The sequence below is a fragment of the Chroicocephalus ridibundus genome, chromosome 13, assembly GCF_963924245.1.
Source record: "Chroicocephalus ridibundus chromosome 13, bChrRid1.1, whole genome shotgun sequence".
Lineage (NCBI taxonomy): Eukaryota > Metazoa > Chordata > Aves > Charadriiformes > Laridae > Chroicocephalus > Chroicocephalus ridibundus.
Genome location: NC_086296.1, coordinates 11,207,510 through 11,230,964, shown reverse-complemented (window position 1 = coordinate 11,230,964; position 23,455 = coordinate 11,207,510). Strand labels below are relative to the sequence as shown.

At 39.7% G+C, this 23,455-nt stretch overlaps 1 protein-coding gene across 3 annotated transcripts; it reads left to right on the top strand.

Annotated features, from left to right (window-relative positions):
* Positions 1-5,228: 5,228 nt before the first annotated feature.
* SMPD4 (sphingomyelin phosphodiesterase 4) lies at positions 5,229-23,391 on the top strand. Of its 3 annotated transcripts, none has more exons than XM_063350537.1 (19): positions 5,229-5,381; positions 5,642-5,728; positions 6,238-6,380; positions 6,531-6,606; positions 7,470-7,578; positions 8,193-8,245; positions 8,877-9,028; positions 10,344-10,476; positions 11,065-11,136; positions 14,767-14,856; positions 17,455-17,600; positions 18,042-18,132; positions 19,131-19,231; positions 19,526-19,689; positions 20,390-20,595; positions 21,154-21,387; positions 22,112-22,243; positions 22,411-22,539; positions 23,009-23,391. In XM_063350537.1, exons 1-19 carry the CDS (start codon positions 5,343-5,345, stop codon positions 23,333-23,335), a joined length of 2,484 nt encoding a protein of 827 aa, XP_063206607.1. In that variant the 5' UTR covers positions 5,229-5,342; the 3' UTR covers positions 23,336-23,391. The 3 variants fall into 3 exon arrangements, with proteins under 3 accessions (XP_063206607.1, XP_063206608.1, XP_063206609.1); XM_063350539.1 differs by having other exon boundaries at positions 5,377-5,494; positions 23,009-23,390; XM_063350538.1 differs by lacking the exon at positions 14,767-14,856.
* Positions 23,392-23,455: the final 64 nt, after the last annotated feature.

Below are 23,455 nucleotides of genomic sequence, written 5' to 3'. Positions count from 1 at the left end.
TTGCTGGGGAAATATCTAGAAACAAAATGAAACCATAGTTACCGGCTTGAAGTGTCATTTCCTTCCAAATCAACAAGAAAATCTTCTCGCAAATGGAACAAAGTGGTTTTCCCCCCAGGCTAACTTTGCTAAATTAAAAATCAGAATACGGATCACCAGCAACTAGAATGGAAAATGGTACATTAAGTGTTGCTTTACTTCTCAAAGCCCAAACCCTAGACTTCAACCTCTATATTAATAAAGCAAACCTCAGAAAGTAGTTTCCATAGTAACGCTCACCATATTCAAACTTCCTCAGACACTGGGTTCAAGAGTTACTGTAGCTCCCTGCATAACGCATTGTGTTTATATGCTCTTCCACCAGTACTCATATTTTATCCCAAGTGTTGAAATCTTATTATTACTTATGCCTCAAGCTCCTGGATTCATGTGATTATGCAACAAATCCAGTTTTAATTAAAAACAAATTTCTAGCACTTCATATGAGAAGAAAATCTTCAAAATGGGACTGTTAAAGTTGCAAAACTCGAAGTACACATAAAAAGGCACAAAATACACTGCTTATTAAATCAGACAAGACTGTGGGAGGCAAACTGGAGTTGGGACTACTGATATGCTGTCAGGCAACATTTTAAGCAATCTCTCTTTGCAGAAGCTAGGCAAAAATGTAACAAAATTGCAGAAATTATTAGGAGAAATTAATGCATATACACCAATAGAAATTAACTGATATGTAAAAAACCTCTGTCTTCTTTCTCTCTCTCTCTTATATATGGTGCAAGACTTGAAAGAACACTTTTCCCTGCAGAGCTGTCCTATTGCTTTCCATCAACCCCTGGAGATTACACATCTCAGCAGGTAGCCATTCCAATGCACTATTGTCCTCTGCTTCTGCGTCTTTTCAAACCAAAAGTTACTGCAATTTTTACTTTATATTAAAAGACAAAGAAAATGCTCTCTGATCTAATAAAAGAGCCACAACATAAGAGATAAGCTAGAGCAATATTTCTATGAAGCCTTCCATTTCTGTCTGAGACTGTCCTGGCATCAGTAGTGCACAACTGCAGTAGTCTCATATTTCTTAAGGATAAATTTTTATAATCCAGAAAGGAATCCACAAAAAGTCTTATCCTTTGAGAATCTATTAGTTTTCTGTAAGATCCTGCTACTAGGTATGTATTTAACCTGAGAGCAAAGTTTAATATTTAAAATATTTGTCCTGGCTAATTAAATGAAACGTACAATAGACTGCTCAAAGAGCAGTACACTAAAAGTAGGCAGACATACAGATACATTGCCCTGCAATGGTTAAACATATCCTGAGAGCCTGCTGAAGTTTCATTCAGAAGAGAAGCAGTTATACACAATGAGTGGGTTAATGTTTCCTCAGGCTACAAAGGAAGTCTCATATTTATCCACATGAAACTTTGACTTACAGCCTTAGCAGGTCTGTTCATGTTAGGGACAGTATAATGTTGATGTCTGCATGAGCTGGACAGCTTTGGAAAAAGAAGTTGCTTCAGTTGGACCAGAAAAAGTATCTCAGTTCTGAAAATTCCCCTTTTCTTCTCACCTATGTGACTCCAGGCTCTGTTCCAGCTGAATTCTCATTAACGGGTAGTCTGGTTTTGCTCCCATCACAGCTGAACAGACTATATGTTTTCTAATCATTTCATCCACCCCTAATATACCAACACCCAAACAATTCTCCAGCCAAAACAAAACACTTGACAGAGTTCTTTGGTGTTATGACACTCTAACCTGTCCTTACACGAAGAGATTAAATTGCACAAGCAACAAGCTCTATCCAATTTATCAGAAACCTATGCTGTTAAATTAGATTCTTTCTAATTCATCTTTTTCTCTCAGATTCATTGATTACCCTAATCAGGTTAAAATTATAGTAACTTGTTCCCAGTGTGGAGTTGTTTGTTGCATCTGAGTCAGACCTCAAGAGAAGCTGGAGTGCCCAAAAGCTTGTCTGTTTCTCCCTCTGATATCCATTGGCTTTATAAAACATGGCATCTTTCGCTACAAATACTGCTTCATTTTAAAGTGGGTAAGCCACTTACTAAAGCGTTGATATAAAACTCTTCCTGTACCCAAACTTCCCACTGAAGTGTGTAAAATGCAGTGGAGGCCCCATATGATTTAATTCAAATTTTTTAGTACTGCTTTCAGAAAAGAAGGCTGTATGAGCTCCAGAGACAATATTGCGAGTACCAGAACCACACAAGTCTGGTTTCTTACATATCCCAGATGTTTAACCTGAGGAGCAGTAATGGTGCAAGCTGCCATCGGAGGATTTAGTCTCTTTTCTTAGTGGATTTTCTAGTGATGAATGTTGCATTAGCTCCCTCTCCTACGCACAAATTGCTTGCGCTCTACTGAGTCATTCATCTTCATGGCAATTGTATGAGCTTAATTACCTCTGTAGAGTTTGATTGAAACTGTAATGCTGTAGTGATTACACCAAGGTGGCAAAATACTGGGTTACCTTTGAAGCTACCTAGGAGAAGTGTTAGTATGGCAGAAGTTAGTCACTTCAGCTGTGTACTACTTTGCCTAACAGAAACCTCTCTCACAATGACTGATAAAAACACATAGCAAGCACCAAAGCAGATTACTGAATGGAATTCATACGTTCATAAAACAGCTCAGTCTCCCACTACCTCAGGAATATTCCTCTCAGGAAAAACATACCAACAAACCAAAAAAGCCCTTCTTGTTGCTGTGGCTTAAAGACAGCTTTAATTTAGGAGAAAAGGAAAAAGGAAACCTAGGTAAGTCTGGGCTTCCGTCTCTCCATCTGCAAAATGGAAAAAAATACACATACAATTGTGATAGATACATTTGAAAATGCTATATGTACGGGTGATAATGGACCTATACCATTGATTTCAGTAGGCTCCAGAACAGACCTATAAATATAAATAGACTGTCATTCCACAGTTGTCCTCAGCGGTTCCCCTAGTTCTTAAAATAATTTGATAAATTTCTCTCATGCAGCTATTTTATTAATGTGCACAAGTGTTGCTGAGCCATCCCTACCAAGCACCTCCATTGTTCTGTTTCCGCTTCTTCACGCGGTCATTTATTTCTTGTTGTTTTCTTTCTCCAATTCTAAGACCTACTGAACATACATGAGGTCTACTGTTTCCTTAACTTCTGGAAATCATACCCATAACTTTTATAGCTAAATAAACACATTGCAGAAGCTTTGCCAGCAAGTCCCAACAGCTTTTTGTGGAGCTAAAATAGCTCTTTATCCCCACCTTGAGGAGGGACCGACCCTTCAAAGAAAAGTGTTCAATCACTGTCATACACAGACTCCATCTGAAAATACACTTTTAAAACATTGCCCGTATTTCAAATATGTATATGCATCACAGCAAACATAGCTCTAACAGTTCTATTCAATCACACTTTTATACATGTCAAAGAACTCTTCTGTCATCCTTTACCAGCTTACTATATTCAAAATACTGGACGTTTGTTTAAAAAAACCATACATAATATAAAAAAGGAAAGGAATAAACAAATCAATTGCCTGGTAGAATTCCAAATGGGGCCATCTGTTAATTTGTCTTTTCAGCAGTCAGGAACTGGATTGCTCTACTGCCACTGGAGCTGCTGCCTTCCCTCCTCTACTGGCTGCCGAGATCAAAACGCAGTTTTGAGATCCAGTTTGGGAAAAGCAGATTGGAATGGAAGCACATGATCAATACCGAGAAATAATGTACCATTTTTAATTCTGATCCTGTAAACTTTTATGTAAGTTTTGAATCATTTTACACTGGTTAATAATCCTATTAAACTGGATGAATAAAGTCACCTGCAGGGTCAGAGCTGATGTTACAAAAGGAATTCCTCTGTCATTCTCTCTAACACAATTTTTTACGCTTTGTTTCAGTATTAATGACAGCAGTGGAGTATGAGGCCACAGCATTTTGTTTGGCCTCCTACACAACCTAAACCGTTCCATTTCATTCAACTATTCCTGCACCTCCTCACGTAAAAGAATCAAAATGATCAGGAAAATCTACATTTACCCACACTGATCTTTTCTGACAAACCCTGTAGATCTTGTCACAAACAAAACCAAACTTGTCTGGGCAAGATTATTTTCTGTAATCACATTTACTGGTGTTAATTATATAGCTGTCTTTAGTATTTAATAAAATAATTATTCTTTTCTAGACCTCTGACTGGAATTCTCTCTCTGAATATTGGCATAACATGAGCATTCCTTTGGTTTTATGGAACTTCCCCAAAATTCCCAATTTTTAAAAAAATGAGCAGCTCATAGTTTTCCTGCCCATTTATTTTTCTTGCACACAAATTACTGGGGCTTTGTGATTAAATATATCATCTTGCTTCCTTCTATATAAGAATTATAGGCATGTACCAAACTCTTTTGCATTATTAGCAATTTTAATTTTACTTTGTGCATCTACCAGTGGGATATTACCACCATAAGGATTTATTTTGCTCTCACATTGAGAAGTGATTCTCAAATTGAGAAGCGATTATCCTTACCTCTGTAAACGTGTATTTTTCCTGGTGACTTCAGCTTCCCTTATAAATTCTCTTAACGTGAAACATGTAATTACTGTTTCCTATTGCTCAACTGATGTACGTAGCTCTCATTTCTAACAGCTTCGTGTCATAGCTGCCTATTTTCTGATGTGGTTTTCTGACCATTTAATACACTTCTATTTAAAACCTCTTACTTTTCCTTCATAGTATTGTGATGTTCTTCTAATACCCTGTTTTTACATTCACCCATAGTTTGGATGACAACTGTCCTTTTGAACGGTCAGGAAGTATGTATTATCAACGAGGCGCGTCTTTGTCCCCACTGCTTTCAATTCGCTCACAAGATGCTCTCTCCAAACACCAGTTATCTGAGCAAACGATGGCTTCACCCTCACCACCACCCAACCCCGAGCTGCCCTGGGCTTGTCTGACCGCCGTCCCTTTTGCCTGGCGATTCCGTTCATTTTTAACAGTTCTCCAGATACGTCCGCAAAAGAAACCCCCGCATCCCCCCACGGAGATTCTCGGGAAGGGGCTGAAGCCACGCGGGCCGCGGGCAGGGCGCTCCCTCAGCGCCGCCATGTTGGAGGGGGAATGGCGGCGGCCTCGTCACCATGGCAACAGCGCCTTTCCCCCGCTGGGCGCGGTGGCGTCACGGCCGCGCGCCCGGCGCGAGCGGTGACGCAGAACTGCGGCGCCGGCGGCCGCGAGGGAGCCGGTGCCGCGGCGCGGGCGGGAAGCGCTCGCGGCAGCTTCCGCTCCTCTTCCCGCAGCGCGGCCCCGCGGCCGGGGGGAGCGGCGGCATGGCCGGCCCGCACCTGCAGCAGCCCAGCTTCCTGCTGGTGGGTGGCGAGCGGGGAGGCGGGGCACCGAGCGGCGGGGCACCGAGCGGCGGGCAGGGATTGCCGGTTTCTGGTTAACGGCCGGCTCTGTTGCGTGCCTGTGAAGTTATAAGGTCGGTCGGTGTAACTTCAGCATGTCAACAGAAGTGCTGCAGCGGAGGAGCGGCGTAATTTGGGGGGGGGGAGGGTTACATCATGGCCGTGATAAGTATCGGCCTTTCTGGCAACGGTGATGTGATTTCCCGTATGGTTTGTAACAGGCCACGTTGAAGGCAGACTGTGTGAACAAACCCTTCGTTCAGAGGTGCCACGACCTGGAGAGGGTCATTGAGGAGTTTCCTGCCAAGGTGAGCAGTCCCTGCCCTTTCAGAAATGCACTGCCTGGTGTATTTCTGGAGCATTTGCTTTTTTCATATCACTATTTTCTTTGTTGCGATTTCCCTCATCAAGACTTTTGAGGACCCCAGGTGAAACAGTGGGAATCCAGTATTTCCTAAGAGTTAAGAGCCTTTTCTACTCATTAAAAGATTGTTTCAGTTGACTGCACTTCATTTATAACTTTCAGCCTCGATTTACAAGGAAAACAACTTTTGAAAACGTGACCAATAGTTGCATGCAGTGCTGATCAGTATCCTTGCAACTTTAGTGGGATCAGAAATCAGGATAGATTTCCTGTTACTGCCATATTATAATACAATCTTTTGAATGGAAGCTCTGCCCAGACAGTGGTAAGCTGGCAATAATCATAACTAATCGTGTACTGTTAATAGCTGGCAGACAGTATCTTTGTGCACTCTTGTTACTGCCCAGATGACGAATTGTACACATTAACTATTTGTGTCTGTTTTCCCTAAAGGAACTACATGGCATCTTCCCATGGCTAGTGGAGAGCATTTTTGGTAGCCTAGATGGCATCATCGTAGGCTGGAATCTTCGCTGTTTGCAAGGAAAAACAAATCCTACTGAATATCCTGTGGCTTTGGATTTCCTGGATCCCAGGTAAACTCATTCATTTCAGCACAGATTAATAAATGTACAGGGAACAAAGAACCAGTGTTTGACCTTTTTCCATTGTGCAAACATATATTCACAAAAGTGAGACAGGAGAGGGTACTTACCATGGATTTTCTTTCTGATGCTTGCTTGCAGCGGCCCAATGATGAAGCTGGTGTACAAACTCCAAGCAGAAGAGTATAGATATGATTTCCCAGTCTCATATCTTCCAGTGAGTAACTGAAAAATTTGTAAGAAGATAATGTAGTTGTTATTGCAGCTATTGGAACTTTGTGCACACTTTATATGTACAGATCAATATAGGCCAAGGTATATCCTCAGTGCTACAGGTTTAAAGCATACTCATTTCTTTAAACGGTTGCTAGAGGAGTAGAGTTCCCAGCCATAAAGTCTGTAGGAGATGGTGGTTGTTAGTGCCTAGACATTTGTGCTGTTCAGCCAAGAAAGTTGCGTTGTGATTCTTATCCCATCCCCAGAGAAAGTTGTGTGCTTTATCTTGGTTGCCACTAGTTGCAGGATTGAAAATAGTTTTCCAGGGTCGTCACAGAGCAGTGCCATCCCTGGCAGCACTTTATGGCCTTGTGTTTGAAGACTGACTGCTATCCTGGATATGAAGCATGACATTTCAAACAAAAATGTGTTATCTGCAGAGTTGTTTTGTTATGTTTCTTCCATTACTACCAGCTACCTGCTATCTAGAAACTGATTCAGATAGTTCCACAGCCTTTAACAACAGGAAACATCAACTGAGTGTATAGTAATTGCTGGTCCACAGCTCAGTTACCCTAAAAAAACCATCAGCCATCAGGCAAATGGTCTTCTGCTGCTCCCACTCCAGCTGGCAAAGTCTTGGTGAAGGCTGTTTGTTTGGTTTTTTTCTTATACTGAATGCTCATATTCAGTGAGGAAGTTGGCAGTTATCATTTATACAAGGAACTACTGCAATGCAGTAAAATCCCACTGAGCTGAATGTAGATATGATCCCAGAATGCTGGAATGCAGCAGAACTTCACTATCTGAAAACATATTGTGTGCTGAGTAGCCTGATTAGTATTTCATTACTCTATCTTTCAGGGCCCCGTGAAGGCTTCAATACAAGAGCAAGTCTTACCTGAATGTTCTTTATACCACAACAAAGTCCAGTTTCCTTCATCTGGTGGTTTAGGTTTGAATTTGGCTCTTAGTATCCTTTTAACAGTTGTATATTTAATTCCTTTTAAATATCTAAAACTGAGAGATTGCGAGCATTTCTGTTGTCTGTTCATTGTGTGTCCATGGTAAATCACAGTCATGCTAAAGAGTTTGGGCTGATTAGAAATGTTTAGATTCCAATGAAAAATAAATTTATCCTCCTCTTATAAACCCTTGTGGGGGAATTTCTGGCCTTATTCAAGTCAACAACAAAATTCCCAGTAGTTTCAGTAGATCCTGTATTTCACAATTTTTGTTTTCGTAACTACTCGTAGTTTATATAATATGATAGGAAAAGGGCATGTTAACTTTGCAGCTAGGGTACTTGTTGGAAGCAGTCTAGCTGCAGCTGCACTGGTTTCAGTTTGAGATGGTGAAATGTGCTAAGAAGAATAATGCAAACACACCTTGTCACATAGAGAAAACCTCAGTTACCGATGTTTGAGTCAGGTTGGAAAGCAAGAATGCAAAGCCAAATCTGCTGTTAAGCTCTAGCAAGTTAATTTAGCATTGACAAAATAAAAATTCAATGTCTCATCAGCATCCCTAGATATCTAACAGCTGTACCTGTTTCTTATTGTCTGATCCTTGACTCTGTTCTACCAGATCCATTTGAATATTACATGTTCTACTTTGCAATTAGTTTGATTACACAGAAGGTAAGTACCATTCACAATTTTTCTCTTAAAATAGTATTAGCCTTTCTTCACAATGCTTTAAGGGCTTGCTGAGATGCTGTCCAGCTAAATTAACAGTAGTTTTATTTATACTTCTAGAATTTGTTATTGCTTTGGTTCGGTTGATGATGTAAGACTGGATAATAAACAAAATACCCACCTTAGATATACCAGTAAGCAGTTTGTCCAACAACATGCCAACATGGAGCAGCCAATGGATTCCAAATGGGTTTCCTACCCCTCTGTCCAATAACACCATTTAGACAGTCATAGCTGCAGTTTTGTGCTCTGGTGTCTGGTTATTTGGTTCCTCTCCCTGTTGTTACCTGTGCTGTATAACTCCTTGGAGACAGAAGTAGAGACAGTGGCCAGTCCAGCCCGAACCATGACAACTCTTCTCCTAATTGGTTACATTCACTACTACAGCAACACTTCTTTTACAGTTAGGTAATTTACCTTTGCTCCAAAGTGTCTTCATTTTCGGTTTACCCTTTATAACCACTGGGCTTCTGCTTATTTATACTAAATGGCTCTGGCTGTGTAGCAGACACTCCCTAGCAGTGCCTTAAAGTAACAGTACTTAACTCCAAGTATATCCTTGTGTCTGTTTCAGAACTCAGCTGTCACCCATCATGTCAGCCCTTCCAACAGTGCTTATTTCATCTTGGTCGACACGTACCTGAAGTGTTTCCTACCCACAGAAGGAAGTGTCCTTCCTCCACCTTATTCAAGTCCTGGGGGAGCCATCCCTTCCCCAACTCCCAGGTAATGACTGCAGTGACAGAGGCAAATTGGGAATAGTGCTTACAAAATACGGCTTGTTGGAATGAAACATCTAACAAGTAGAAAATACTGCTGCTCTTCATGATCCTTGTACTTATTATATAATTACAAAAATTAAACAGACTTAGGTTCACTTAATTTTACCATAAAGGTTTCATTTGGAAGTCTGAAAGGTAGCTATTATTGGAGCAGAAAAGGCACATACAAAGCAACAAAAATTCATCCTTTCAGCAGCTCCAGTTGTGTTTTGTGCCCTGCAACTGGATTAGGACAGATCTGACTGTAACTTCACAGTAGTTTTTACTATTTTCAGATACATATGGTATGTGGTAAAGATGGCACTGGTATTAACCACTGTTATAAGGACACTTGCAACTTTCATTAATGTTGCTATAAAGCCAGACAACTTGGCAGTTGGCCATTTTGTTTCAGTTGCGAGCTTGCCATCCTTAATTGCGTAATGCTTTCATTACCTATTCTGCAGTTCTTTGAAACTGCTGCGTCAGGACCATGTCTGTAGTTATAGATTTCTTAGTTCATAGGTTTCTTAGTTCATAACTTCCCGATATAAAAAACCAAGACACATTCGTAATCAAATTGTATAACGAGTGACTGCATTTCAGGTGACATTATGCATGGTAATAGATGAAGCTATTTAGCCACAACTGGAAGGAAGAGCATGGAAGATTTTTGACCACTTACTGGAGTTGTGTGTGTCTATGTGATAATGGCATACAAACAAACTCGCAAAGTTGAAGTGAAAATTCTCCAATACAAGAACCCAGTCTTTCGTTCTTTGTAATGGCTTAGTGTGTGAAAGTCCACATTTTCAAAATTGGTTTTGCTACTCAAAATTATAAAATGTTATCAATATTAGCAGTTTCATACTAACGTAAAAATAAATAGCCATTCTATTTTCTATTTTTAAATACATTTCAAATATAATTTTCGATGGTCTGTTGAGCCCTAGCATGTACGTAGGAAAATGCAGATCAAATGAATTATGAATATGGAAGGAAGAGTGAAACCAAATAAACTGAAAAGGAGGAAGTATAAAATCATCAGGTCTGTGTTACACTGGTTTAATGCAGTATGCATAGTGATACAGTGTTTGTTTATAGTTAAAGTGACCAGTAATTATAACATCTTGCAGAAGTTTAAGGTATGTAATCAGTCGTGCAAGTTTTACTTCTCAAAGACTGTTTTCCATTTTATAATCCAGTGATTAAAAGCAATGATATATTTCCCTGTACTAAGCCTTACTGACCTCAGTATTTCCATTCATTTGTCTTTAAAGGTCTCCACCAGTGCCTTTCACTTCCTATGGCATGCATCACACCAGCTTGCTGAAACGGCACATTGCCCATCAGCCTTCCGTGAATGCTGACCCAGCTTCCCAGGAGATCTGGAGATCAGAAACACTGCTTCAGGTAAGTTGGATTTAAGGAAGAAAAAACCCCACAACATTTCTTGATGCTGAGGAATCTCTTCTTTTTAAACCAGAGACAGTTACGCTATTTGCTTTAGCTTGGTTTTGGAATTGAGCAGTGCAGCTGTTGCTTTCTGTTAGTGAAACAAAGCGGCACTGTGAAACGTTAAGCTGTAGTTTAGAAAGGCACTTAATATCTTTTTCTAGTCTGCATATCTAACAACTGATCTCAAGCATTTGAGTAATTTTTTCCAGAAAAGTTTCTAAACCTGATTTCTTTTCCTTCCCTTTCCCTCCCTTTCATCTAACATCAATTCTATGCTCTAAGCAAAGGTTGAGCACAGAGAAGTTGGTTCTGTTCAACCTAAAGGGAAGGGAAAGGAGAATCTGGACTTAACAGTTGTTCTGAAGCAAGTTCCTACCATGTTGCTGAACTGAATTATTGATGCTTAGCAGGTGCTAACTGTCTGTTTACAAGTACAGCTTAGCTTTCAAATTATATACTGTGGCCTTCTCTTATATCTAGCTTGTGACTGACAAGTCCTGGATTATTTCTTTTTCCCTAGCTGAGCAAATATTTGTTTTTCAGATCTTTGTTGAAATGTGGCTTCATCATTATTCACTGGAAATGTATCAGAAAATGCAGTCCCCTCATGTCAAGGTAATAGTTTGTACTTAATTCATGAGCATCATCTGACGGTTGACCTCTTATCTTGTGGTAATCTCTTATTCTGTGGAGAATTTTTTTGGCATATTGGTGCAAAGGAAAGAAATAACTTATCAGAGTACCTACATGAGAGCATCAGAATTACTAATCCAGTTATGAAGAATGTTGTGAATAAGTGTGTCATCCAGATTTGCCTTCATTGCAGAAGTTGTGTTGTTTTGTTGTTTGGGTTTTTTTGTGAAAGACGAGTTTGTGGGATGGTCACAACAATCTGAACACCAATAATCAAAGTACCAATGATGGGGAAGATGCCACTATAAAACCATAGTATTAAATCCCACTGGGGTAATATGGATGCTAAAAATTATCTAAATTGATTTTCAGCAGTGATAGCAACTGTTACCGAAATACCAATTAATAATTTCTAAGATTGGTAAGCACTTTTTTTAGCATAAATCCAAATTAAAAAAGGAAATCTTACTAAACTGTCCTTCAGGTTTAAGTGAATAAACTGGTTTTTTTCCATATTCCAAAATACGCTTTTCACCATAATGGTGTCAGAAGCAGTTCTGTAGCTACAGAATTCAGAATATCTTACAAGCTCTTGCTCGGATAATACACTGTTTTAAGCAGTTTGTGGTGGTCTGTTCACCAACAATCTACTGCATGTAAAAACTAAGTAAGTGTTGGTGAGGCTAAGATCAAAGCACTATACGTGTAAAGGGAATTTAAAGGAGAAAATGTTGATCCTCTGAATTCCCTCTGCGTCACAGTGGGACTTCCACAGAAGGGGAGAGAAATATAAAAGCCACTCAGGATTTATTCCTGTGTGAAGGAGTAATAAGAGAGTTGATTGACCAAGATATTCTGATCCTTTGCTCCACAGGCTATAAAATAACAAACATATTTATATTTTGCTAGGGGAAAAACATTGGAGAGCTGAAGTGGGATGGGGTTTGTCTTTTATTTTTAAAGTTGAGGTCAAAATGCAAACTCACTAATGTTGCAAAGTCTCCACTTGGGACTCCCAGCAGCATGGCTGTGCACCTGTGATGGAAAGGCTTTGCTTGAAGTACCTTTGGTGTGTCTGTCTGTTCAGTCTCTGTGCATCAAGCGCTGTGCTTAGGCCAGAAATTATAATGGCTGCTTTAAACTTCTCTCCTCTGTTCACCCTCTGTATTTCAGATGCTCTTTTCTAACACTAGGGAGCAAAAATTTAGACAATGACTATGAATGTTATGGTCAAATAGGGCCTAGGTAGATCTTAAAGTTCTCTAAAATCATCACTTCTGGATCCTCCACAAGGTGTGTTGAGCCACAACATGAGGCCATAACTCCCCTAATAATATTTTAGTTTCATCTTTGATGGGGAGCGTGTAAAATAGGAAGTCTTTGCTCTTTGGGAGTTAAAATGCCTGAATAGGCAACTGGAATTCCCCATGACATCTATAAATGGATGAAGAATCCCTCCTGCAGGTTCCAGAGCAGTTGGGGACAGGACTGTTCATGAACCTGTGATGCTTAAACTAAACTTTGTAGACTGGCCACAGGGTGGGCTGAAGGAGTATAGTCTGCATGATAGTTCCTCAAATGAGAATGCAGAAATCATAGAATAGAATCATAGAATGTGTTGGGTTGGAAGGGACCTTTAAAGGCCATCTAGTCCAACCCCCCTGCAGTAAGCAGGGACATCTTCAACTAGATAAGATTGCTCAGAGTTTTGTTTTAACATGAGGGTTAAAGGGCTTGACTGGAAACGCAAGATCACCTTAAACCTTGTTCTTAAAATTATTAATAGTTACGCAGGTTCACTTGATTCCATTTAGCCTTCTGTGCGTTTGGAAGGAGGGGTAATTAGTGATCATTAATCCCTGGATCTAGCCTGTTTGACCATCAGTGACTTGAAATAGCTACATACCTGTATTGGAAGGTGGGATGACATTCCACAGAACTTGCTCTTTGTCCAGCAGCCAGACTTGTTTGCTTTGATGGGCCAAGCCAGATCCCAGATGTGTAACTTGCCTGCGAAGTGCCTCAAGGAATGATAGATTTTTCTTAAACCTTGTTAATGTTATCACAGACTTCTCTTTACAAGTAGAAGGGGGTGGAATGAGAATGAGTAGTAAATAATTTCTTTTGAGAAGATGTACTACTTCTACTGCTTTGAATTCTTTTTGGGTCAGGTGTGAACCTGAGGTTGATACTACTTGCTACACTGAGTTTCACTGTTTTCCCCATTAACTCAACTATTTTCCCGTTCTTTTACATTGTCTGTTCACTTTCTCTTTCTCAGATCATCCAGAGCCCAAGCGTGCAGCATCTCTTTCCCCATTCCCTTCTGCTGTAATCACAATGAACCCTTAAAAAGAAGTTGTTTGATAAAACTTTATGTAATGCTTCCTGACCTTCCAATGCCAGGTGCCACAGACCCCAGCACTGCATGTGGAACGCCCATTAGATTGCTGATTCCTGTGGCAGGGGAGTTGATTATGAAGCAGACGATGTGTTCAAGCTGCTGGGGAGCTTGCAGTAACAATCCTGCCACTCTTCGAAGAGTGTAAAACCAAAAGATACCAAACTGGCACTAGAGGAGACTGGGTAGGGGCTGTTCAAAGACAGCAGAGGTGTGATCTGGAGAGTTAGTTTAGACGCCTGACAATAGTCATTGGGATCTGTGTAGTGTACATTTTTTGTTTTATGTTTTTCATTAATTTCATACATGTGTGTCACTGTTGCTACAGTATCCTCTTCACCATCACATTGTCAAAAAATACTCTACCTTATTCATCCAAGAAGGGATCTGTCTGAGACTTGCAGAGATTTCAAGTGTTAAGGCAAGATGCCTTTTGCATCAGCATATAACACTGATGTTATATATGTCTTTTGCCTTTTTATACACCTCAAGTTTCTCTAGTAGTAAAAGTAATTTCCCTTTTTGAGGAAATTCACGAGACCTGCAGCCTTCCCAAATGGCCTTTAAATAGAAGGAGGCAGAGGATCTCTCCAAATCAGAAACTTACTGGACAGGCTCACAGTGATTACAAATAGCCAAACTTTTTTCTTCCTGTTGCTTGGAAAGAAGAAAGTATCAATTTGGATTTTCTTCCCAGTATACAAACCCCCCTTCTCCAGCAGCATGGGAAGAAATGACAGTTTTCAAAATAGTATTGAAAAAGCTTGCAGAATATTGAACTCCTTTACTCTGTTATTTAATGAAACACTGTAACAGTGTGTAAATCCTTGTTGCTGCAGTTCAGTTAACTTCTGGAACAGGGAGTTTATTTGGCAAAAGCTCCATATGCCCTACCAGTACTTGCTCTACGGTCAGCAAAGAGAACCGCCACTGCCACTTACAGCTATACTTTTTTGACACCTGCTCCCAATTGTATTTCAAAGAAGTTGATAAAGGGTATAAAAGGCTCTGGAATCAATCTGCTGAACACCAGAAAGAAGAGGATACTGTGGCTGCAGTTGTTATTGTGATACATTGTCCCTGACTGTATTTGTGATGGTCATTTTTTCCCCCCACCCTTCTTCCTTGGGCTCATTCTCACTTTTTTTTTCTCTTGCTCTCTTCTCTCCTTTTTTCCCTCCTCCCCTTCCTTTTTGTTTCTGTTGTCTCAGCTGGAGGTTCTCCACTACCGACTCAGTATCTCCAGTAAACACCACGGTAGTCCTGCCCAATCCAGCTACCAGGCCCTCCACGCATACCAAGTATTATCATCTTTTCATTTTGTTTCCTTTTTAAAAAATCTTGTTCCATCATATAATCTGCAAAGTGTATTGGTGCTAGCTGTACAACAGCTTTTTCTGCTAAGGTGTGGGTTTACAACTTGATTAAGGGCACTGCATTGAGATTTACTAAATTTTCAGTGAAAACAGATACTGAGAGGTATTAGCAAAGGTCTTGGAGAAAAAAGTTAAAATCTAGCATATTATGAGGTCTAATTGGGAACTCCATTTTTAGAAATGCATTGTTGTAATGCATTGTAGAAAGAGGTTTATCAGCATAGCTGACATTTTTTTGACACCAAAACTGGCTTCACCGATGGCAGATTTCTGCCCCTCACAGCAGTCATTTCAGCAAACCTTGCATTGAAGAGATCAGAATTTGCATGGCTGTCCCCTAAAATTAAGGTAGGTAACATCTAGGATTTTTTAGCCAGTGAAATGTCATTGGTTAGTACTAAATTTGTAGTGGCAATGTGAACTTGACTGTTCAGTTTTGCAAAAGCACGAGTGGTACATTTGCAGATTGTTCAGGAAATGTGCATGCAAAAACATTCCTGTTGGAACAGATTGCTGATTCCTCTTTTCCTACTTCAGCCCTTTATTCATTGGGTCTTCATTCTGGGAGAGGGGAGGGCTGAGCATATGTACTATAAAGCTCTTATTATACTATAAAGCTCTTTAGCACTACATGGAATTTTCCTGCTGTTTAATCCTTTCTTTTTTTTTTTTTTTGCTTAACTAAGTGCTATGATACCTCAAGGTACTGCTTAGAAAGGAAAACAGGAACTACTACTTGTCTTTAAATCTTTTTTACTATTACATTTATCTAATTAATGTGTTTAAGAAAAGAATGGTGTATCTCCATCTTGTAAGCTAAAGTTTGACAACAAAAACATCTGTGAGGAAAAATACTTTTTAAACCAGTATTGTTTCTAATGGTGCTGATCCAGGTGAAGAGGAAATTATAAGAATTGCTAAGTGGAAAAACTACTAGCATCACCTGAAACGATGTACTGAAATAGTGGTACTGGTGGTTTTGTAAATTCAAAAGGTACCTTCAGGGGGAGCCTAGAATTTTTTACAATTCTGCCCTTTCAAGGCCTATAGCAGAGTACTCAGCCTCTCTAGTTGCTTTTGGAGATCCCAGTCTAAACTCCTAGGACCAAGTAACTTCTCAGAGTTCTGCCCTCATATAGAAGCTCTCCTCGGAACTGTAGAAAACATGCTGACTTACCAGGAGCTGTCACGAACACAAAACTAGCCTTCATTAGAACTGGTAACAGGTTATCCACTCTCTTAGAAGAGGCTCAGTTCTACCTGTACTACATGACTATATCATCATCAAGCTTTGACTCTTTTCCTGGAGCGTACTTTACAGTGTATTAAAAATCTTCAGAGACTGTAAAACCACTTCTGCTTTGCCTCAGGCATTGCAGAGAAAAGATACAGACACACACTCCCTCCCCACCCCCAGCAGTGGAAATGATACAGACACACACTCCCTCCCCACCCCCAGCAGTGGAAATACTGTTGATTGGATTTCAGAAGTGGAAGCTTTTTGTATAAAAATGCCTGTCAGTCCCCTGCAGTCATATTCAGCATCTTACCTCAGCATGGAACCCTGGAAACATCTTGCAGCTATTGTCTAACACGCTCTTCCAGCATCTTCTGTTATATTTGCAGCTGTAACTTTTTGCAGCTGTAACTTGTGTTTCGTGTACATTCTTCCCAGCTTCTGAGAAACATGAGAGCTGTGAAACTTAGAATACAAACGATACCTTAAAATCTGCCTTCAGCAGTGGATTGAGTTTAGTTCTCTACTCTTAAAGCAGATTACAGTAGTAAAGGAGTTAGTGCTTTGTTCCCAGATTCTGCAGCAGACCAGCTGTGGTGCTGGGCATCCAGGAGAACTAGCTCTTTTTTTACCTCATTCATCTCCCTGCTATATCATACACTCACTCATTTATTAGTAACATCACTGTGGCCCACCATTGCTCCTTCTGCTACTCCCACCCAGGCTGCTTCTACCCATAATACCAGAAGCAACAGGATCACGCAGGACTTGAAGCAGTTCTTACTCTTACCATAACTCTTTCTAGAATTATTCTTTCTTATAAGGCAGATGAGTACCAGCATAGGAAGGAGAATTCAGTAAAGCCAGTCAAGAGCATAAACAAAGCATCTGTTGTGCTGTCCACAGCAATGAACTTATAACCGTAATGAAAGGCTGAATATTCTTTTTTCAGGAAGGGGTAAGTTGAAATCTACAAGTTATTCTGTTCCTTAATGCTAGCCTGAAATTCAATTCATTAGAGTACTGTAGATATTTTTTCTTACAATCACATTATCAAAAATATGCTACTGTTTCTTAGTGAACTGATGTCAGATGATTGCTGCAACTTGTCCTGAGGAGAAAGTCTGTCTAGAGTCAGGTGGCTCCAACTACAGTGAAGAACCTATAAGGAAGAGAGCATTTCTTGTATTTTGATATCTGATTTGAGCATATAATTTTCCTGAACTATCTCCTGGACATTTAACATATGATACTCATTGTCTTCCTGTCATTTGCTTTGAATCTAGGAGTCATTTAAGCCCACTGAAGAGCATGTGCTAGTGGTAAGGCTGCTTGTGAAACATCTACATGCTTTCAGCAACAGCCTGAAACCAGAGCCTCTCTCCCCTTCAGCCCACTCCCACACAGCCAGCCCACTAGAGGAGTTTAAAAGGTAGGTACATGAGCAGCCAGTCTCTGAAACATACAGAGCTTTTCCCTGAGAGGTTGAATTAGGTTGTTTCGATTGCTAAATACAGAAGTACATTATTAAAAGTACATGATAGCAAATAGGTTGTGTTTCTCACATGCACTAGACTGGGGGGGACACGACAGCTTCAGGAGGGGGGATGTCTTGCTATTGCTCTAGTCTGTATCTTGGCACAAGAAAGAAAAGAAAATGCTACTAGAGGATTCTGGCCAAGCTTAGTGCAGAATTTTGTATTTATGTATTTCAGTTGAAATTCAGTAGCTAGAATCAGCTTCAGTTAAGGAAGAACTCTCTGTATCTGCGTTTGTGGAAGCATGTTGGGTTGTACGTTGGTGGGGTTGGGCTTTTTGTTTTTAAAATTTGCTGCTAGTTTCTACATGTGACTGTCTTTGAATCTGTTTGCAGGGTTGTAATTCCTCGGTTTGTCCAGGAGAAGCTTTATATCTTTCTGCAACACTGTTTTGGTCACTGGCCTCTGGATGCCTCTTTCAGAGCAGTATGTACCTGCTTCTCTTTCTAAGTCTGTACTCAACATAACTGGTAATTAGTTATTGCCTTTTAGCAACTATTTCTTGGTCTTTAAATCTTCTTTTTTTTTCTAGAGCAGTGAAATTCTCTATATAATATGTACATTTAATGTTAGAGAAAGTGCCAATTAGAAGTAAGAAGGAAGTTGAATCGATCTTGGTGAGAATTACTACAGGTTGTTGGCTGATTTTTCTGACACTGAAAATTACTATTGATTGAAAGAAGTAGGTATTACTCTGAAAACAGATGCATTCTTATTAGGTCCTAATTTCTTAATATCCTATCTAATACAATAGGTCATAACCAAAAGTAATAAACATTATTTTGCAATAGATACTGCAAATATGTACTGCAAGCAGGAAAAGAAATATATCAGACCACGACTCTTGGTAATTAATGTAGGAGTTTGAGTGCAGAATGTAACAGGTCTAGATGTTGCTCACTAGACCTATAGTTAGCTATATCCCAGTGTTTGAGGTCCACATGTAAGGCAGAATGTCAGAAGAAAAGTGGCAAATTTATTCTTGGCTTCACTGCAATCAGGACTCCACTGTGTTTCTTCAGGGTAGTAGGTCCGTCTACGCAGAAGACAAGAGCTGAAATTATTTTAATGTAGCAACTTGTTTACTCAGTTCAACAGAGATTCAGTGAACACTATCAGAGCTGTTAAATGCACCTCAAATATAACCACCAACTAAGTTTTCCTTTTTTGTAGTAGCTGTTTGAGTGCCATCTCATTTGGGTATTACAGAAGATCCAGATTAGTCCTAATGAACATGCACAGTTTTTTCCCTGTTCTTTTTCAAAGATACTCAGATTACTAGAGAGCACTTTATTGCTAAAAAACTTTTAGGTGTCATTAACGTTGTATTCACTAGTTTTAAAAGAAACAAACCAAAAAGCCTTTCTGTCTTCCTCTCCAAAAAGTATTGATGCTCACGTGATTTTATGTGTGATTTTGCTTAGGTTCTTGAGATGTGGTTAAGTTACTTGCAGCCTTGGAGGTACGCTCCGGAAAAGCCACCACAAAGTACAGAGTCTTTACCTCGCAGCGTATCAGAGAAATGGTAAGAAGGAAAGCAGCTGTGAGTAATCTGAACCAAACCTCAAGTTTATGCAGATCCCAAATAAAACAGCAGGATTTCAAGAACCATCTGCCAACCTGAATTTGCTTCCTGTACATGATTAGAGATGATTTCTAACAAGCTTTTGTTTTGAGAGGAATATTCTTTTGTTTCAGTGCAAGTAAACCATCTTTCCAGAGACAGTGGAAAACATTCCCTTAATGACTCATTTGGCAGAAGACAAAAAACCAATTATTTAAATAGCTGTACTCACAAATCCTGTACTCACTTTGACAGGGCTGCCTTCATTCAAGAAAACCTGCTCATGTATACTAAGCTGTTTGTAGGATTTCTGAACAGAGCTCTTCGAACAGACTTGGTCAGTCCAAAAAATGCTCTCATGGTGTTCCGAGTAGCCAAGGTCTTTGCTCAGCCCAATCTAGCTGAAATGATCCTGAAAGGTAAATGGATATTTTGACATCTTATGCTGTCCTGTCTCAATCTTTCTTCACAATGGCTACATCTTACTTCAGAAGGTGAATAGACTTACTCCCATTGTCCATGCTATTGTACCATTCAAAAGCTTGTGTCTTCACTAATGTTTGTCATATAGGTTTAATATGTCTATAGTTCTTTTCTAACCACCATCATTTAAATGTCATTCCACAACTTTTCTTCAAAGAATAAAGAACACAATATTGTGTGTTTACAGTAAAGTCAGTTTTTCTTACACTCGTCTTACTTGATTATTTACCTCAGGATTAAAACTTCTTATGTCTCTATAGGTATCTATACTTAGCAAAACAGCTAGTCATGTATACACTTCAGGATAATTAGGATACAGTAATTTTGGGAGAGGCCAGATTTCACAAGTATCAATGTCTTAAGTTTCATGATTATCCGCTGCCTTTGCTGAAAAACAAGTTACAGGCTTAAAATGCTGTCTGCGTGGTCTGCATTTAAATGCACTCTGACATTTTCTGCTGTGGGCAGAGACGATTAAATGAAAAAAAAGGCAATTAATGCCTCTTTCCTCCTAAAACTACCTGCCCACCTAAACGCAAGTTGCCCAGCAGATGTAAGATGCTGTGTGCCTAGACGTTCCCCAGACAGAAACGGGAGTATCACGTAACCATCTTCACTACTTTTCTCGAATTCCAGGAGAACAGTTATTCCTGGAGCCAGAACTTGTTATTCCACATCGTCAACACCGACTCTTTATGACCTCCACACTTGGCGGGAGCTTCTTTTCATCATGGCCTCCAGCTATTACAGATGCCTCATTTAAAGTGAAGAGTCATGTTTACAGCCTGGAAGGACAGGACTTCCAGTATAAACAGATGTTTGGCACAGAAGTCAGAAATTTGGTAAGCAACAAGTTTTTTGTCGCGCATCTTTCTGCTTTGACAGGTGTTTGCTCAATGCTGAGCATTCATATTACGAGAAGTTAAGAATGGAAAACTTTACACCCTGCACTACTATAGTTAAAGTTTACTGATGGTGAATTCTGGAACCTGACAGGTTTCAATCCAGCACAGCTGTAAAAATCTTGCTCTTTGCTAAATAAGAAATTAATGTAACAGCCTGCTGCCTTGGAGTAGTATATTGCAAGTATTTTCTTTCAAACATGCTTACTGTGAACTTCTGATCCATTGTATTGATTAGTACCCATCAGCAAGTCAGATAAAAATCGCAGGAAGGAAAAAAAGCACCTGAAAAAGTTTTTTAAATGCTTCACCAGCAGAGAACTACCTTTGCCCTATTGGAAACGCAACCAACAGTCTTAGCATAAGTGCATATGAACTAAGAGAGTGAGTTTGCTGGGTTTGCTCTCACCGCCAGGTATCAAGGCACAGTTTTATCCATGTATTGATGCTTAGTAGTCTTTTATCTTTGTCCCACACAATTCATTTTCTTTGGTTTAGGTATTAAAACTGGCTCAGTTAATTTGTCAGGCGCAGCAGACGGCAAAATCCATATCAGACCATTCTGCGGAGACAACGGCTAGCCAGTCCTTCTTTTCGTGGTTTAGATTTACACCGTCGGAGATGAATGGTTCCTACACAGGCAATGACCTTGATGAAATTGGGCAAGACAGCATCAAAAAAACAGATGAATATTTAGAGAAGGCACTGGAATACTTGTGCCAAATCTTTAAGGTACGTAAGAACTTTCCCTATGTGGCAGTGTGACCAAGAGTCAGGATTCCTTAAACGTACTTCTGTCACTGTTGTACATTGTGGGGTCACAAAGACAGCCAGAGACCCTGCTAGCAAATTTGTTGTAAACATCTTTCAGGCTTGACTTTACCTGACCACTTCAAAACCACTTTCAATATAGATAGAACTAGATGTCCTTAATTTTTAAATATTAAGCCCACTTTGTTTCAAGTGAGCACTGTCCTGGCCTATAATTTATAATCAAACCTGTCTCTTGTACCTTTTCTCATGTTTACAAACAGGCAAGACATGGCTTAAATTTTAAAAACAGTCCAGTATCTTCTAAATGTAAAGAGGTATACAACATGTAACTGCAGCTATAGGTGAATGGATGAAGTAGGCTATTTCTTTGGTTAAACTTAAAAGAAGATTAATTTCTCTGTCTGCCACACAACTGACCTAGGAGAAGGCAGCTATTTGACACCCTCGAGGCATAAGGGACACATAAAACAGAACACCTCTGTTGGATTTGATGAGCAGAGACAAGGATTCTGGAGACTTTTATCTCCTTTTAATGTCTAACTGAGGTGCTGTTAAGCAGTTCATGGTATCTGTGCTGGCTGTCAAAGGGTTACAATGCTAAGGAGTTTGTGAAGGGAGAAGGAAACAAAACAGGAGGGGGCAGATCAAACACATGCTTTAGAACTGTTTTATTCTTGGGTAGCTGAATGAAGCCCAGCTGACCCAGATGATGATGAAGTGTGGGACAGCTCAAGATGAGAATGGAAAAAAACAACTTCCAGACTGCATTGAAAGTGAGGATGGCCTCATTCTTACACCCCTCGGCAGGTACCAGGTAAGAGAAGAAAGATTTCATATAGCTACCCTAGATGGATCTTAAAAAAACAAATTGTTATTCTACATCAAGAGAAGTGCAATTTATCTGGGGCAAGGGAGAGATGCCTGTATAAAGGCACTTCAAATGGGAGCTACAAAATAAAGGGTTTATTTTCTTGTTTCTAGATCATAAACGGCTTACGTAGATTTGAGGTGCAGTATCAAGGAGATACTGAACTTCAGCCCATCCGAAGCTACGAAAATGCCACTCTTGTCCGCCTCCTATTTCGTTTATCCTCAGCGCTTAACGAAAGGGTAAGTAGAGCACCGCCTCCTTCTATATTTTCTGTCGCAAATTCCTGTTCTTCACTGTGCCTGCGCATATATGACACTATGTTCTTGCTCTGTCTCCTTTACTGTTGTCTAGATGGATATTTCCTAATAGTATCAGCTTCTATACCTGTAGTTCTGCTTTTCCTACACAAAACATAAAGAATACATTTAAAATGTTATTTATTAATGTTTGACAAACAAAGGGAATATCATTCAAAATAAATGTTTCTAAAGCAGGAAAACCAAATCCTTTTCTTCCTATAGGTATGACAGATAAAAGGCAAGTCTGCACTTAAAGCAGTTCTACTTTCTATCAAAAGTGTGTTTTGATATTTTTTCCCCTCTATTTCCTATAATCCTCATCCTATAAATGAAGAAAACTGTAAAATAAGTTACACTTTATGATAGTATTTGCAGTAGAATACTAATATTTAAACTTTTCGTACCTCAGTTTGCTGATCAGATGGATGCGCTTTGCTCCAGGGAAGATTTTGTTGGTAGACTTTGTCGCTATCATCTTACCAACCCCCACCTCATACAGAAAATCAGGTATAGTCCCGTGGTGAAGGACAGAACAAACCAGAACTGGGGACCAAGAATCAGTCTGAGGTTTCTGGCTAGCTACAGGACTCTCATTTCTTTGCTAATGATCTACTTCATTGCATCCTGGTTTTACATTGGGCCAATAGGCTGCACATTCGTTATCCTGATTGGATATTTTCTTTATGCTGTAATAATGACTTTTTTCTCTGAAGGATGGAAACCACATGAACACTGATTTCCTTCTCTGAGCTTACACTTGTAAAAATAAATGTTTTAAGGATGAGCCTGGGATTCAATGACTAAAATGTTTGAATTATCACATCAGATCTTCCTAAAGTATTTTTTAATATTAAAG

Bases quoted from the DNA above. Each gene is read 5' to 3' on its own strand.
- SMPD4 (XM_063350537.1), top strand. From the start codon at position 5,343: ATGGCCGGCCCGCACCTGCAGCAGCCCAGCTTCCTGCTG. The intron at 5,382-5,641 runs GTGGGTGGCGAG...GGTTTGTAACAG, and splicing joins AGCAGCCCAGCTTCCTGCTG to GCCACGTTGAAGGCAGACTG. The intron at 20,596-21,153 runs GTAAGCAACAAG...TCTTTGGTTTAG, and splicing joins GCACAGAAGTCAGAAATTTG to GTATTAAAACTGGCTCAGTT.